The 16,991-nt window shown below is 38.9% G+C and overlaps 1 protein-coding gene across 7 annotated transcripts in view; it reads right to left on the bottom strand.

Moving 5' to 3' along the window:
- LOC138187694 (venom dipeptidyl peptidase 4) overlaps positions 1–16,991 on the bottom strand; it is a 301,114-nt gene that overhangs the window by 128,583 nt on the left and 155,540 nt on the right. For all 7 annotated transcript variants that reach the window (XR_011175244.1, XM_069128730.1, XM_069128733.1 and 4 more), the window contains one exon: positions 6,902–6,954. Coding sequence is in view for 6 of the 7 variants with exons in the window: in XM_069128730.1 (XP_068984831.1) it covers positions 6,902–6,954 (53 nt within the window). In the remaining variant the exon portion in view is untranslated. The remainder of the gene's footprint in view (positions 1–6,901; positions 6,955–16,991) is intronic.

The following is a 16,991-nucleotide window of genomic DNA, read 5'->3' as shown; positions in this document are numbered from 1 at the left end:
AACAAGGACCTGATAATACCGCAACAACAACAACAACAAAGGAAAGATTCGCTATAAGAGGAAGCTACTAAGGAATTTCATACAATTTATAAAATACATCGTGGCCAATGGGAATTGGAAGAATGGAGGGGGGAATCGATGGAAAGTTTCGCGAGTCTCAGCAGCAGCTATCGTGATGTCAGAGAGGTTCGGCTTCAAAGGAGAAGTTTTGGTCGGGAAGAGCGAAAGAAAGGGGATGGGCGAAGAGTCATAAATAAAGACGCTGGTATTCATGTAGCGTAGAAACCAGGTTTATGGCCGAAACTCTTGTACCCTGTGGTACAAAGTGCACGGGCGTTCGATCCCTTGATTTCAGACTTTAAACCGAGACACGGTTCGTTCCCCCTAATTGATAGGCGAACTGCAGACGCGACAACGACCGGCACGCGAGCGAATTAGCAAGAAATTCGGTCTGGCTGCGAACCAGTCGCTGGAGATTTAAAGCGTGCGTCGTCCATGGCTTACAAAGCTTTGTCGAGAGTTTGGTAAGGGAACGTTGTTAAAAGTTAGTCGAAACGCATGCGTTTCCTACGGTTCGAATCTGGAGCAGCTTGTACGCGATGCTCTGTCTACTATCCGCTTTTCTCGGTCATATTCATTGATCGTAGTCAGAGGCGTAGGTAGAACGATTTCGAATTGAACGAACTTTGACTTTTGATGTACTATCTTTGGGTGTATTACGTATCGGCGGAGAAACCGAGAAATTGGAAAGAGACCGTTTGGGAATGTTAAAGGAATTAGAGACTTTTTAGCGAGATAAGTCGATCGTCGTTCAGAGTTGAATTAGCTTTGATTTCTGTTCAAGAATTGTAAATTTACCGTTCTTGATAGCTCGAATAATTTAGAACTAAATACACTTTGATATTCGTCATGAATAATTTTCTACTAAATTGCAATATCAAAAAAAAAAAAAAAAAAAAGAAAAGAAATAGAAACGGAAAAATCAAAAAGAAGAACTTTGTTACCAAAGGAATCCGATATTTTCTACAGTACACGAAATACCGGTTCCCATTAAATAGTAGAACGTCGTTCCACGAAACAAAGGCAACGAACCCTTCTGGAGGCGAGAGCAGAATTCGGCGAAGATTCGTGCTGAATAAAGATTGGTGGAATATCGTGTGTGTACATGATGCGAGCGTTGCTGTATTGGTTATAATCAAATTCGTTTAAATGACTCGATCCAAGTTTGGGAAGGCTTGATTGAACAAACGGAGAAAAACACAAAGAGAAGAGAAGACGGAATGCTGACAGTAACTGGCCCAAGAATCACAAGGATTCCAATGTTATTTCTCAATTGCGGCCCAGAAGAAAGAATTTCTGAATATTTTTCGTTCGTTCGCAGATGGCAAAACGCTGGCAATAAGTCCATCGAGGAATGAACGACAAACGATTCGATACAATCGACCGATGTATTAATGACGAACCAGGAATAATCATTGATCATTCGAATTGTGGTAATGGATCGCGATATTAAGTACACGTCATTTTCTGTTATCTTTGTTCGTCTCCATTCGCTCGATCTGCTTGTATAAGTTGTTTGTTATTGTTATTCAAGCTATTATCTTCAAGACTCATTGTGTTCCCGACGCAGCAATGTTCCATTGAAGGAAATCGGTCTTATCGAGCTTCGAAACGCCTCGTATACTACGTATTTTGACGGTTCACTATGGCATAAATCACATAAAGAGATCATGTTGACCGAGGAAAAAGGGATTACGTTCATCGTCGAGCGATGGCTTACACGTTGTTCCGGATGAATCGCGCTCAAAGAGAAAGCGTGCAAACTACGTTCCCTGCTGTAGAGAGAATATTTTATTTGAAAGATCATAATGTGTCTGTGGTGACTGCTTTCGAGCGGAGCTCTCTGGTTAACTTAGATTGCGCCAAATGGAAATGCTAATTTTCTGGTTTGTTGTCGATTACTCTCAAACGTAGCAAAAGCAAATTACGTATAGTAAAGTATCAAGTATCAAGCTTTTTTCGAATATATAATCTTGTACATCCTGACGTTACCTCGCGGTATCATTTACAGTGAAATGCTACGAAACAGTTCCTCCAAAAGGAAAGTCTTCTTCCGCGTCTTTTGACGTGTATAAAACGTCAACGCCACTAAGAGACGTCGCATTTAATTGCACAAAGAGAGAGTTTAATTATATGCACGCGGTAACGTTTTTACGTTTCAAACACTTTAATTTCACATTTTCTAGGAATATTACTCGTCAGTACCACCGCATATATATCCAATTTCTAACCAACGTGAAAAGTATTCCTACCTTGAACGACAATCTCCAATTATCTAAGATAGCACCTGTGATAAAATATAATTAAAACGTAATTCGGGACTCGAGAGGTTGACCTCGAAAGAAAAGAGATTCTGCTGGAGCGATGCTTAATTTTCCCGGGATATCATCTTCGTGAGATATCGAACGCGAGACAAGGAGAAGACGGCTGATCGGAAAATTGAAATCTGGAATTCATATCCGAGACGACGGCGGCGAATTTCATTTTCGATGGCACGTTGAAAATTCGCCGAGCATCCTCGCAAGCCTACGTAGAGAAAAGCCGACGGAGAGAAAAATGTCGCTGGCAGGGGAACGCGTAGCTTCGTTCGTTCTTCTGGTCACGCCACCGAAGTCATTCATGCGCGCCAACCTACGGCTTTTTGTTCTTAACTTATCAACTCGTACCACAGCGACCTTTCCCGCATTTCCCTACCGTGACTCCTCGCGTGATCTCTCCGTCGACTGCTCTTTTCCACGATTATCGTATTTATGAGAGTGGTTTCCCCTCTACAAGAATCCAAGGGGACAATTCTATTTGTACCGTGTTTGTTTAACATCTCAATCTTCCTTGTTGATAGTTACGATTGCAATCTTACACCTCCATGATAAAACTACATTAGTCTATTTTAATTAGACCGCGGATTTTTATCACAGACTTTTGTATATTACTAGACCGACGACTGCCTAAATTTTCTTTCTGTAAAATGTCCGGTTTTTACGTACAACTTTTTCTGCACACGCGCCAGCACTAGATTGGTAAATACAGTCGACATATAGCAAATTTTACGCCTCTTGTTTTCTTCGATTCTGACACGTGTCAGTTCAGTGATTAAATTGTGCAGCAACAAACTGTAACGTGAACGTTATGTTACTTTCACCTGGTGTTTACTGCGTAAAACTTGCTCTACGATAGATCGACGTAAACGAAATGCCAATACCATATTTTAAGTTGCTCTACGTATAACTTGTAGTTTTCAATTATTTAGATGTTAAATTGTCTATATGACAATAATAAACAGTTATCGATACAATAGTATTAATTGTACGAATACTATAATACTCTAGAGTTATAATGTTATATGCATATCACGTCGATCAACGATATCGATAAAATATAGCTATCGCCACATAGCCACGTTTGTATGTTTGCATTGCAATATCGAAATAAAAATTTAATTTTATACTCTCCAAGTTATTGCATTTGTTGTTCCGTGCAAATCGTATGCTTTGCGTTTCTAATACAAATATTAAAATATTTTGTATGCTACGATCATAATCATTTCACCGTTGAAATGCATGCACAGAAACAGTACGCACATCTTATATGTGCTATATCTATTCGTAGTACGTAAAATCGTGGACACCTTGTGCATAAAGAGTTAGCAATCTGGTAATACGTTAGGTTGTCCGAAAAGTTTCTTTCGTTCCATAAGGTGATAATAGATGAACAACAATTTCTGTTTTATATTATTTTATTGAATTAGGTATGATCTATTTCTATTATTATGTTCGTGCATAATTCAATAAACTAATATAAAACAAAAAACATTGTGCGTCTATTATTTCCTTATAAAACGAAAGAAACATTTCGGACAACCTAATACATATAGAAGTCTGTGATTTTTATGCAAAATTTATATTGTCGTAATTAAAGTAGTAGAAGTTTAAAAAACAGATACGTTGAAAAATACAAATACCCTACTTTGGGTATTTTACGTATTTTTGTGTGTCATATGCGTTGTATATCGCATGGCTTCAGGCTGTAACTGTGCCATACGTATCTAGAACACTGTCTGTATTTACTATTCTAATCCTAGTTATATCAACCATAGAACTATAGCTCCCCTCATCAATATTTAACTGCTAGCTGCATCCAACGTAATACCTGCGCTCGCTCGTAAGAATAATTGTAGTAGCACTCCACTTGCAGATTTAGCTAGCGTCCATATTTATACCTGAGGTAACGGATTAAAGGAAGAGAAAATTATCTGCGTTGCATTTAAGCCAAGCTACACGCGTCTTGCAGAGGAGCACAGTTATCCCATCACTCGTCCGTACTGAATATCGATCTTAACTGAAACCATTGTAACATTCAACACCATTGTCTTGTTAGAAAATGAAATTACTTTGTGATTAGACAAAAAGATTATAGTTTCAGTGGTCTACTAAATTACAAAATTAACAAAGATAATAATCTTTGATACAAGTCATTTGAACCTACCAAGCTTCCTTCGCGTGGTTTTGGAATGAAACGTTGCGTTAACGCAATTTTCAGGGCCACGTAGTCATTGATTACCAAATTTCTTAAAAAACTTAAAATAAGATAAATTTCTGAACAATACGAACGATCTATAGAAAGAAATGTGCGAATACGATATCATATATAGCAAAAATACAATTTTATGGCGCGGTATATTTCAATCTATCGCGGTTGCTAGACAAAAATATATAAAATTCGCGTGGTGGCTCACGTGTTAATGGGTCGGAAAATAAACGTAGATGGTAAATGTTCCAAATGTTTCTCAAACGGAACGCGATGGACGAGCTTCCTGGTTTGAAATACGGCCGCGGCTATAACTCCGAACTTTGAAGGACCGAACTTTCGAAATACGCCGGCGTGAACAGCGAAAAGTTCCCGCCATTTCTGAAACCGTTCTCGACCCTTGCTCCCGTCAACGAAAAAACCCTCTAACCTTTCGAACAATATTGGTTGTTACGTTTCTATAGAACTTTCATGCTCCATTCGAAACTTTATGGAAGGCTTCCGCGGCTTTTCGCCAGCTTCCGATCTAACGTCGTTTACCAAGCGGATAATCCGTCGGGAATCGGTTTTCACTCCCACTCTACCCAACGTAAATCTACTACTTTAGCCTTAAGGGGTCTTAAGATGAAGATACCGATCGATATTCGGCTGTAATTAGCGTGCTTTCCTCGAAAGTTTCTCATTCTAATCGAGGAAGTCGATACGCGCGAGGCTTAACACGGTCACAGTTCGTGACGAAAATTTATCTCCTATGGATGTTGGCAGGAGCGTTATACGTGTCACGTGAGGTAACATGTGCAACAACGTGTTGTGCAATTACGTTAAATAATATTTGTGACAGGATATATCGCGTAGATTCTTTGAAACTTGTTAAGGAAATGCATGCGATACATATGATACAGGTTGGCGAAAGTGTTTCTAGAACATGGTAAGTACGTTGCACCGTACATAGTGAGATTTAATTAGCGCTATGACGAGACTCGAGGCAAAGCTTGAAATTAACCTGACCTTATATATAGAAATTACAAGATATTTATTGGAAACATTTATTTATGACATGTATAGCTCGATACGCACAAACGAAGAAATTTCACGTAATTATCATCTGCTTGAAACTATTCTCTCAGGCCACATCATCATCTCGTCGTACGTACGGAGTTGAAAAGCCGCGAAGGATAGCAATAAAGACTTCGGGGCAGTGACTGCAAGAGAAATTCGTGGCGCACCAGCGAGTACGATTAAGCCAGTGGCAAAGTGGGTGGAAACGAATTCCAGGTAAGCGGCGTTGGCTCTAATCGTAATATAAGCACTGTTAAATGGAAAATTAACGCCCAGAGATCTGCCGAGTAAACTCCTACTGCTGGCGAGTTCGAGAAAAGCAAGAGTTTTAAATTTTAAACGACGATGGCGAAAAATTTCACTATGACGAGATTACACAATATTAGGACACCTACTCGTTACATCTGGCGAAAATCTTCGACCACAAATTTTGCTTTAGTAGTTGGCGCATAATACGAGTAAAATGACAGATATACAGGGTGGTTGGTAACTGGTAGTACAAGTGGAAAGGGGGTGATTCTACGCGAAAAAAGAAATCGAAAATATAGAATAAAAATGTTTCGTTCGAGGCTTTGTTTTCGAGAAAATCGACTTTGAATTTTCGCTCGGTACGCGTGCACTTTATCACGTCTCGTTATAACGGATCTCACCGTAGATCGTTGTCTCAACATAGTCTCAAAAAAAAAACATTAAAAAAAAAATTTTTGTTCTATATTTTCGACTTCTTTTTTCGCATAGAATGACCCCCTTTCCGCTTGTACCACCAGTTACCAACCACCCTGTATAATAAAACGTTTAAAGAATAAAGACAATGGAAGGCGTACAACTTATGCAAACTATGGCTGTTGTTCTAATAATTAATACTTTTCTCCGGCATATCTTTGCTTCTTCAACAAAATATCGTTCTCACATCTGTCCCGAAGAAGTAAACCGCGGAACAAGCCGCAACGTGCTAATAAAAACAGCCGGGTTGTGAAACCCGAGAAACCACAAATATGTCAACTAGGGAAAAGGATTGGGGAGAAGCTTCGCGTCGCGTTTCGCGATTAAAACGAACACCGCGGGTTAGGTTGCTGTGGATGAAATTCTCGCGGTCGTAATTTGCACGCCGGCAGGCCCTTTCGAGTGATCGCGCCGCTTCGCGGTGGCGCGAAGATTAATATGCAAATCTGAAGTTCTGTGACCCCTGTGTCAGGTGGAATAAGTTTGAGATACGATTAGGTGAAATGGCCTGCGGCCTCGCCACTCGTTTACTTACAAGGTCTGCAGATTCACGATCCTGTAGTGGGCCAAGTACGTGTGTCGATAGAGCTGCAACAGAAAGAAGAGCAACGGAGAATGTTTATTAGCCGAGACTGTCGGGGAAACTTGACCGGGGAAATTGGATGCCGGCAAGCTTTTAAGGGTTAAATAAACGCTCCCGGGTCTTATCGCGACGTTCTTGTCGTTTACTCTCAGTTTCTCCTTTTTTCTTTCTCGGAATCATTTTCTTTTTCTTTTTTTTTTTTTTTTTACTTTTTCGAATCTCTCTCTCTCTCTTTCTCTCTCTTTGTCCCTGTCGGGCACATGCTCTTCGTTTAATATGTTCCTCGGGCGAATCACGTTCGAGAGATTACGTCCTCAGGGACGGTTCTGTTGAAGCTATATTAAAATTGGTAGAGATGCAACCGACAGGACGATGGGCATTTTCTTTTTGAGAGACGTAGCAAGATTTGTAGAGGGAAAAAAGGATTTACGTGTATGAATTCGGTTAGGATGAGGTAAATTATTGTAGAAAATTATACAATTTAGAATTTTTAATATTATTATCCGCCGCGATTTATCTCGCCCTAATCAAATTCATACTGCAATAATTATACTTTCCAGACATCTTGTGATTGAATGTGGCTTAAGAAAACGGACCTTGTTACGTGTCGTATATAGTAGTAGTATTTATTTATCGTATAAAGCTTATACCCAGTGCAATCTTGTTATATATACATATATAATATAACATATACATACGTATATAAGCGTACGTAGTAAATAAATATAAAATAAATGGTGTTTTAAGTTTATACAGTGGATTAACTGTTTCGTTAAGGTTGTGGTCCCTTGCTGTTAGCTAATTCCAGTTGTTCCTATTATAATGCCCAACTTATTTTCCTATTCAGCCTTCCAAGTAGAGGCATTTTAATCTCGTGCACGATTTTATGCATATGTATATATCTCTTGTTAGCTTTTCTTCTCGAAGGAAAAGGATGCCTGCAACGCCCATATTTTTTTTAAGAAAGCTAACCTGCATTGCCTATTTGTGAGGACACTTGATTAGAATATGTTCTACTGTCGCCATTTCGCTACTACTACACAGTATAATTTCTTATACTTTATCACGTTTTAACAACATTAATTATAAGTGACACAATTTCGATGAAATAAAATAAATGGCACCTTCAGTGACATAGAAAAATGAGGCTCGTATAGTATTAATTTATCTACAGATTTAGCTGCGTTTCGTTACCGTTAACCTGTATTCTCCTACTACACATCTTTTCAATGAATTTTCAATTTATGCGACACACGTGAAAGGGTTTCCGAATAAATTCCATGTCTTCGACACGTATATCCACTTTCGACCCTCGCCGAATGTCTGTGACGTTTTTTTACTACAATGTAAAATCGAAATGAAATCACGGCGAATTTTTATGCCACACAATTTTTATCTCAACAGTAGAATTCCCAACGTGCATGCCACTTCTTCTTACTACGATATTCTTCTTACATCGCGGGCGCATGAATTTGATATAAAATTATTTCGCTCGAAGCGTATTGCACCCAACTACTGGCGAAGGATGGAAAACGGCACGTAATTTTTATTTCAATAGGGGAAGGGCCGCTAGCTAACGAACCCTTTACTAGCAGATTTACCTGAAACCAGTCGTCGCGAAACACCGACTATTTCAGCGTAGAGCGCCATAACGATAACACGATTCATACGCCGGAGGATCGCTAATTACGAAACAGAAGCACGAGGCTGCCGCGTAATCGGAATTTTCAGTTTCGAACAAAAAAAGCTATGGCGATAATCCGACACGGTTGCGCGACCTTTTAAAACAAATGCAAATTTCGTCGAAAATTATACAGCAAATGAAACGCGTCTTTGGAAACGGCAAAAATGAAGAAACGAGAGATTGAAATGTTTGGAAATTTTATATTTCCGCTAACTAAGACTGATCTTAAATTTTGATACGCTATATCTTTTATAAAAAAGGAAAAAACATCATAATGAAATGTGCTTCTCTTATGAAAAATTAATATTCGTATAGGCAACTAGGATCGTTCGTATCTCGAGCGATATTTCATTCGCAAGTTTCTCGCAGGCGAATTTCTATTATCCCTGAAAAGCCTTTCAAACATTTGGCTTACAAACTGATTGTATAACGTAGTACAGATTTCGGCAAATATCCTAAAATCTTCTCAGATCTTTTGTCAAAGATTAGAGTAATAAAAGAAATGAATGTAAACGTAAACGACTCATTTTGCTCATGGCAGATTAAATACCATAGGTATCATCGTTAAATATATCGGCAATTAAAAAGATATTTGATTCGAATAAATGGCTCGTATCTCCTCTTCCTTACAGAGGAAAAAATGGAACGAGATATAAAGAAATAAAAGAGTTGAGAGTTCGAGAAAAATACTAAAATAGTCGTCGTATAAAGAAGAATAAAAATGGCAGATGTTTCGCGATGGGACGAACATCGAGGCAGCGTCGCTTATCTCTGGAAATGTAAGCGGTTATGGTACTTGCGTTTTTCCCTTATGTTTCATAGCTCGTACAAAACCCCTTATCGTTGCCGTTATAATTCATCTTTCGCCGGAAATTCAAATGCAGCTTTCGTATCGACTTTCACGTCACGATGCAATAATGGCCAGGCTGTTTCCTTTTTCTCCTGTTTCTGCGCGGTTTTAGCGTGCCTTTCGAATTGCGTGACGGGCGAAACAGTCGTTTAAAGACTCTGCCTCGCCGTCTTATCAACTTGAATTATCGTTTCTAAGTTTAAATAGAAAAACGGAATTCTAATTGCTAGCATTTATACCTATAGGTCTCCTTTGCTTAAGACCTTTCCGTGTTCCGTTCGAGGAAAGTAAGTAATTATTTCACCTTTCACAGTTCTATTAGACGTTAACGGAGTATTTTAATCTGTTCGTTTTGCGTGTCGGATAGCGCGATTAAAATAATCGGCGAATTATTGTAATTCGAGCGGAAAGAATTTCCGACAGAAAGGAAATTAAATGAACGTTTGAAGACACACGTTGCAGATTAACAACTTCTGATATTCAATTTTATTGGATAGAAGAGAAACTTCAAGTTTTTAATGAGAAAGTATGAATAGAATATATTTTGATTTGATATGTACAACGACGCGGGCGAATATTCATAAAACGAGAGTTGAAGCGACAAAAATGTTATTCCGTAATTTTCGATTTATTTTTACAGTTGGAATAATCTTCTGCCTGTTAGTCGCTCCCGTCTAATCGACAATTAGTCAAATGCACGTATACTCGACAAATCGAATCGCGCGGTTACAAAATTGAGACTATTCAACGTAAACTCGGCAGACTCGCTGCGAAACATCCTGACTGCCCTGTGCTTCCCTTTTCTCGCGTTTATGACACGGTTCTCAGTGATTTGAATCTTCAGTCGTTGAGCGGTATAAGGATCATGTTCGATGTCATTCTTGCTTGTAACGTATTCAAAAATCTTATATCTTATCTCGATATTATTCAGCTATTTTCCATAAACGTTCTTTACAGAAGCCCAAGGAATTTCAATTTGCTTCATTCTGAACAATACCGTGCAGCATACATGTATTTTAATTATGTAAATCGCATAGCTGTTCATATTCCAGGATTGATCCATTTGACCAGCCCCTTGATTCGTTCAAACATTCTTCGATACACTTGCTATAGATATATGCGTCTAAATTTTACGTTTATTTTTCCTGTAATTTTTTTATTCTTACAATATGTGTGCCTCTTTTTATATTGCAAAATACCAAAGGGACTTCTCCCCGCGAACAGATAAATTAAACAAAAGTTAAGAAGCTTTCAAGCTCGATTTTCTCGAAAGTAAATCTTCCAAGGCAGTTTCGTTATTCTTGATTTTTCTCTTGCGTTTGTCTTACTTTTGCAATAATTTCAGCTACCAAAGATGGTTTGTCATTTATGTCCAAGCGTAGCAGTTAGGCAAGTGAAATTTCTTCGTGTAGTCTGAATTCGATGGTCAGAGGCAGTAGTTGTGCCTTATCGGACCAACGTGATGCACTGTATCGTGCCTCGAAAGAGTTTATGGAGGCAAAACAGAGTGGAGAGAGTGTCATGAATCCTTCCGTATCGTTGCACACTGTCGATGCACACTGTTCGATGGTATCGCGATCCACGAACCCGGGTTTGGGTTATTTATCGCCAAAGTCCGGCTGTTTTTCGTTAGTCGATGATTGCGGAATTTTCTGCATCGTCCAGTGGGTAAATAGAGAACTTTAGTTCGTGGATTCCTTTCCTTCGGCAGATTCTACTCTTTTATAATTAAGCATTTTGCATTCGTGGTAAGTTTAGAGGTTTGAAAGAAGATCGAATGATTTTTAATTTCTTTTTTTAGGATAATATATATTTATTCCTCAATATTTATATTGTCCAGTTTCAAAGCAATGTCCATTAACAATAATACACTTTTTCCAACGTTTGCTCCATCCCTGAAAACATTTTTGAAATTCGCTTTGTTGCACGCCTCTTAGTTCGTTCAGCGTCTTTTGTTTTATGCCCTCGATACTGTGAAATCGTTGTCCTTTCATAGTTTTCTTCGTTCTTGCAACTGAAAAGAAGTGGAACACTGCCATATCTGTTGATCATGGTGGTTGAGAAATTGTATTGCTTTTTCATCGAAAAGTTTCTAACGAGCAACGACGTTAAACTCTTTGTTGTTCGGTTTCAAGCGATCAGAAAATCCAAAGTCGTAGAAATACGACTTATTTAGTAGACAATCAAATTTTAGTCAAAATTCAAGTAATCAACGACATAAGAACGATCGTTTCTTCAATCGACATTTTCTAGACCGGGAAATTAGAAAGTTTTTGATTTTTCAGAAAACCAACTTTTTGATCAAGCTCATATAATACACAGAAATATATAAAATATCGAAAATATGGTTATAATTATCGTTAGGATGTTTCATATTTCTATGAGAATTGAAAAAATGAAACTTACGCGTGCTATGATAATTTATTTCGCCTACCAAAAATTATAACCAGTACTCAGCTTTGAATATTTTCTACATTTTCGTATAATACGTGCAAGCTCTGAATTTCTGCGCTTTTCAATTTAGGAGAATAAAATGTAGAGGAATCCGTAGTATAATAATTATTATTAATTATTTCGTTGGATGTTCCTCTCTTTTCAAAATGGTGCAATGGATTTGGAAAGATATAGAAAGTTTCTTCGACGAGAACGCGCGATTATCGACCAGCAGACACGTTGCAATTTTTTACCGAACAATTTCAGTTTCCGTGCCGTTTCACTGGCTACTCGATCAAACGGTTAACCTTCACCATCGAATTCGCGCCTCCTTGTTCGTAGCTCGTATTTAAATTACTTTCGCGTTTCTATTCAACACGCTCGCATCTGTATTCTCGTTTTACGTTTTTACGATTCGAGCATTCTAGTATTCTAAAGATTGCGTGACGAGATGCAGATAGTGCTAACAATAAGTGCAAGCGATAATAAACGACGTTTAACCGTTGGCTACGACTGTACGTCCAATATTGCTTAGAACGTAATAAACATTGCCATAATTATGCAATCAAGCAACACATGAGACTGAATGTTTCCAATTAAGTCCAATGTCCCACTTTATAACTCGAAATCTAATTTTCGTCAAATTTAAATTTCATCCAAATTTCATTATTTTCCAATTACCCACGCAATCGATATATTTCCATCTCGTCACGGCAATTAATTTAGTTATACTTTTCAATCGTTATACTTCTTCTATTTTCTATTCTTTTTCTATTATCTTTCACGTCCGTGTTTCCATATTTTCTATCCTCGCAAGCTTTCCTCAAGAAACTTGCTAGAAATTCGAAGGTAAAAAAATGCTAGTGGCTGAAAAATAGCGCAAAAGGAGCGTCAGAATTAAGAATTAAGCGTAACGAGAGATGCTACAAAACGAACATTTTTTCAACGAAGCACTTGGTCCTCGAGGGACTCGTTGTCCGAAATTACATTTTTCCCCCAAAACAAAGCGATTTTCGACAAAACTGCAGCTTGTGTTTTCGATTTAGTTTCCCGTGAAAAATTGCCCGTTACTATCGCGACAGGTTATACATGCGTGGAGTAAGCATATAGTGCGTCATGAAGCACGATAAGCGAAACAACGAAACGCGAATCCTGGAAAATGTCGTTTTTCTCGATCGGTATCCCTCCTATTTTCATCAATGTACTTTGTACATGAAATCTACTCCGCCTGTCGATGGTAATCGATATTTATTCGCAGCTGCGAGGCCCGCGTTGATTTTTTAATAAAAACGGAAGTAAAAAGGAAACTGTCAGCACGGTGAGAAGAGAGGTCACGCGATGAAAATCGAAAAACGAACAATTAATCCAACGTGGGTCTCGCTACGAAAGGTTAATTAATTGCATTTCAGGCTCATGAATGGCGCGGTAACGATCAATCGAACGGGATTTCGCGCGACAGCTCTCGGCTTCGAGCGCCACGCATCCAAAGAGATACGATTGCCGGCCAAATATTTTCACGGCGGATTTTTCGGCCGTGCGGTCCACCGACGAAAATTGATTTACAGGTGAAAGATAATAGCGGAGCGTGGACCGGACAGCCTCGGCTATATCTTGATATCGGTGGAATTTGTTTTTTAATTTGCCATCCGAAAGCGCGGATTTTCCCGCCGCTAGGATCGCCAAACGGCGACGGGATCGAGCGCGTTCCAAGCAGCTTCGAATATAAAATTTTCGAAAAGAAGCCATTTTACTTTTACGAGTACTTTGAAAGTAGTATTACTGACTTATGTTCGTAAAAGTTGTGCAATCGCGCAATCGTTGTAGCTTTTAGGTTGTATTTCTTTGGCAAAATCATTTCAATGTACCTACGGATTTATAGCGTTCATGCAGCAGTTGTAACTGTACATCTTCTCGATAAAATCATTTCAAAATTCCTATAGATTTATAGCAATTACATAATAGTTTATAACTGCGTATTTTCTTTCGATAAAATCATTCGAAAGCATCGAATCAGAGAATAAATCGTTCCAAACGTTGTGCACAAGACAGACCTGGATGAATGATGGGATCAAATATATTTCAAGTGCAGATAACGCAGAAAAATAAAAAATAACTTCTTACGGCCAGTGACCTAACGTCAGAAATTAAAACAAGACGTTCGTGTCTATCAAAAAATTGACTAAGATTGGTGAGTAAATATCGAACTTGGTTCTATCGCTGTCATCAAATTTTCGCCGAATTCTGTGTCCCTTTGCCTCTATTCTCTTTATTCTTCCTGAATTTTTCGCCAGAATTCGATCCTGGCGAGCGTGCCTTTTGCATGCTCGATTTTCCAGCCCCGAAACGCGCTCGCCGAATTTTGAGGTGTCACGGCGTCAAATCTGCGGTTCCACCCAGAACTTGCGGAATTCCCTAGTTTTGTCACCAACGGCACACACACATACACACAGACATATACACGCACTCTCGCAACGCCTCACTACGGGGCTACTTCGATTTTGTAATTAATCTCCCCCACCAACCGGAAACTTCAATTTTACAGGGCAAACTTGCCACCCCTGCGGCTTCGACTTGCACGATTCAATTTGGGAGCCGCATCCTGTCTTGATAAATTGCGAATTCTATTACCGTCGTCCCCCGAGCTATTTGTAAATTTTCGGACACTGCCAGTCGAATATATTTCCCTGTTACGCGTTTCTTACGATTGCTATTTTCCAATTTTCGAGCAAATTACGTGACGCTACGTCAGAAATTTCATATCCTTTTCGCGATAGGTTCGGAAAGAGGGTAAAGGAATTACCGTTATTAGACTGCAGATTGCAAAGCGCATTCGTAATAATCGAGCTGTGGATTTTCATGCATCTATAAAAGCTTTTGGGTCGTAAAAATGCAGGAAATGCAGAATATGCAGAAACATGTAAAATATCCACCGTATAAATACTCTGTGCGATATTCACTGGAAGAAACGCTTTTCCATCTAACTCCTATTTCTTTCATTAGATTCAGAAAAACATGATTTTGCATGAATATTCGCAACGCGGTAATAATCGAGGCAATATTTTTCAACACATGTTCGTATATTTCAGTAAATTCGTTATTTCTCACGCGTACAGGGTTACACAAACTTTTGAATAAAATTATACATGAAACGATACGGTTGAATTTGCCTCGATGAAATTCAGCCATTTCGTAGAAAGAAACGCTATACGTACTTTAAAAAAGTTTGCGTATCACGTTCGTAAAACTATTTCGTAATATCGCGAATTAAAATGACATCATTGGGGACACGACAGTGCAGAATCCTGTTAGCCTGAGAAATTCTTTCGACAAAAATCCATCCAGATAAATGTTGCGTTGGTAACTAAGTGACTGCGGATTTTGTCAATACCACCTAATGACAAAATTCGCAATCACTTAGTTTCCAACCCAATACAATGAAACACCATCGTTGTCCGGCAGACTATTTTCGAATTAATTAAACAAGTTATTAATATCAAGTTATTAAGAATATATATAGGCGGCTACAGAAATGATTTCAAACTTTCGTCTATAAAAGAGCAAATAAATAGAAGAATTATACACCAGTGGGATATTCGGAGCAAGTTGCATGAAACTGAGGGCTCGTTTGGGATCCTTCTTGCGAATTCGGCAGCAGCGCAACAACTACAATCCCTGTTTGCGATTTTATCGCTTGGCAAACTGGCGGCACGAGTCATTTTGCACTTGCCGACCGCAGTTTTCCAATTCGACTGTGTAATTCGGCCGGCTTAATTAGAGCCAAGTTCCGCGACGTTTTCTCCAAGCTTTTTGCATTGGCCACCTCTGAATTTCGATTTACCAACCCCAGAAGTCTCCTAATCCGAGATCGGTTCGTCCATCAGCGATATTTCTTAATTAAAACCCAAAACTTTGGCCGGCCTTTGTTATCGCTTTAATTTCCCGCTAGCCTAATTAAACTAGAAATTCAAGACGCGACATGCAAACGACCAATTGGAAATCACACAGCCGGTGGTAAAAGAAAATTTGCTAGTTTATTTATAAATAACTTTATTTATCGCACGAATTGATAAAAACGAATGATTCACGTAGCGCGACTGTTGCCACACAGAATGGTCGTAATATCCATAGAAAAGGAAAAACACGTTTCTCTCACGACACTGTGCTTTAAGGACGCGTATACTTTCAAATGATGTTCCATTCGATAATAATTCGAGTTATTACCTACGACATTACCGACAGAATATGGCCGATTTAATAGCGAGCATCGAAATTACGATGCAGAAATAATCGAATTAACTGCTGGAAATATTCTGCGTTCTAATTGCTACGCTATAGCAACGATAACGCATTTTATTGTCCTTATGTTGTTATAATGCTGTTATTTATTTGTTTCGTATAAATTTGTACAACTTTCAACGATAATCGCCGTTATAAAAATCTAGTCAAAGCCGAAGTACACGATTTACCGTATTATTTATCGCTTCGTTTATAATTCTTCGTTAATTACAATTAATCGATGTTTTTTCTCTAAATGACCTGATTCTGAACACAGGTGCGCCATCACTTTGTTCAGAAAAATGCGCAGTAAGAAAGACGCGTAGGAGGGCGAGTGAAATAAAGGATTTAACCTTGGGTTATTCCATAAGCTGGAAGGATCGTTGGTTCGTTTGGTCTTCATTATCCCAGTCGGGATACAAAATCTGGAATATTATGGCGGAAGAAAAGACGCTTCGACTCGTGTCGCGACTGTTCCGCCACGAGTATGGCCGGGTGAGAAAATCGCCGCATAATGGAAGAATCATCGTTAAAACGTGCACGCTGCTCGGTCATCTTCAATGGAATATCCTCGGACACGGAGCGAGCAACGCGGATATTTCATAAGGACGAAGCTTAAGGGCGGGAAATCTTCGTAATCACGGGGCAACGTTCCCAACGCGATGAGGAAATTTGTGAAACTTGGAAGGGCGAGGAAAACGTGTCGCCGCGAAAGCGGATATTTGAAATGGAACTGTTGTTTCAGGTAACTTGCAGGTCTTTGTTTCTAACGTGTAATTAGTCAATACGTTTGATAAAAA

This window comes from Bombus flavifrons, chromosome 15, assembly GCF_040668555.2.
Source record: "Bombus flavifrons isolate JBK064 chromosome 15, iyBomFlav1_principal, whole genome shotgun sequence".
Lineage (NCBI taxonomy): Eukaryota > Metazoa > Arthropoda > Insecta > Hymenoptera > Apidae > Bombus > Bombus flavifrons.
The sequence above is the reverse complement of the archived record's forward strand: the minus strand, read 5'-3'. Positions and strand labels throughout refer to the sequence as shown.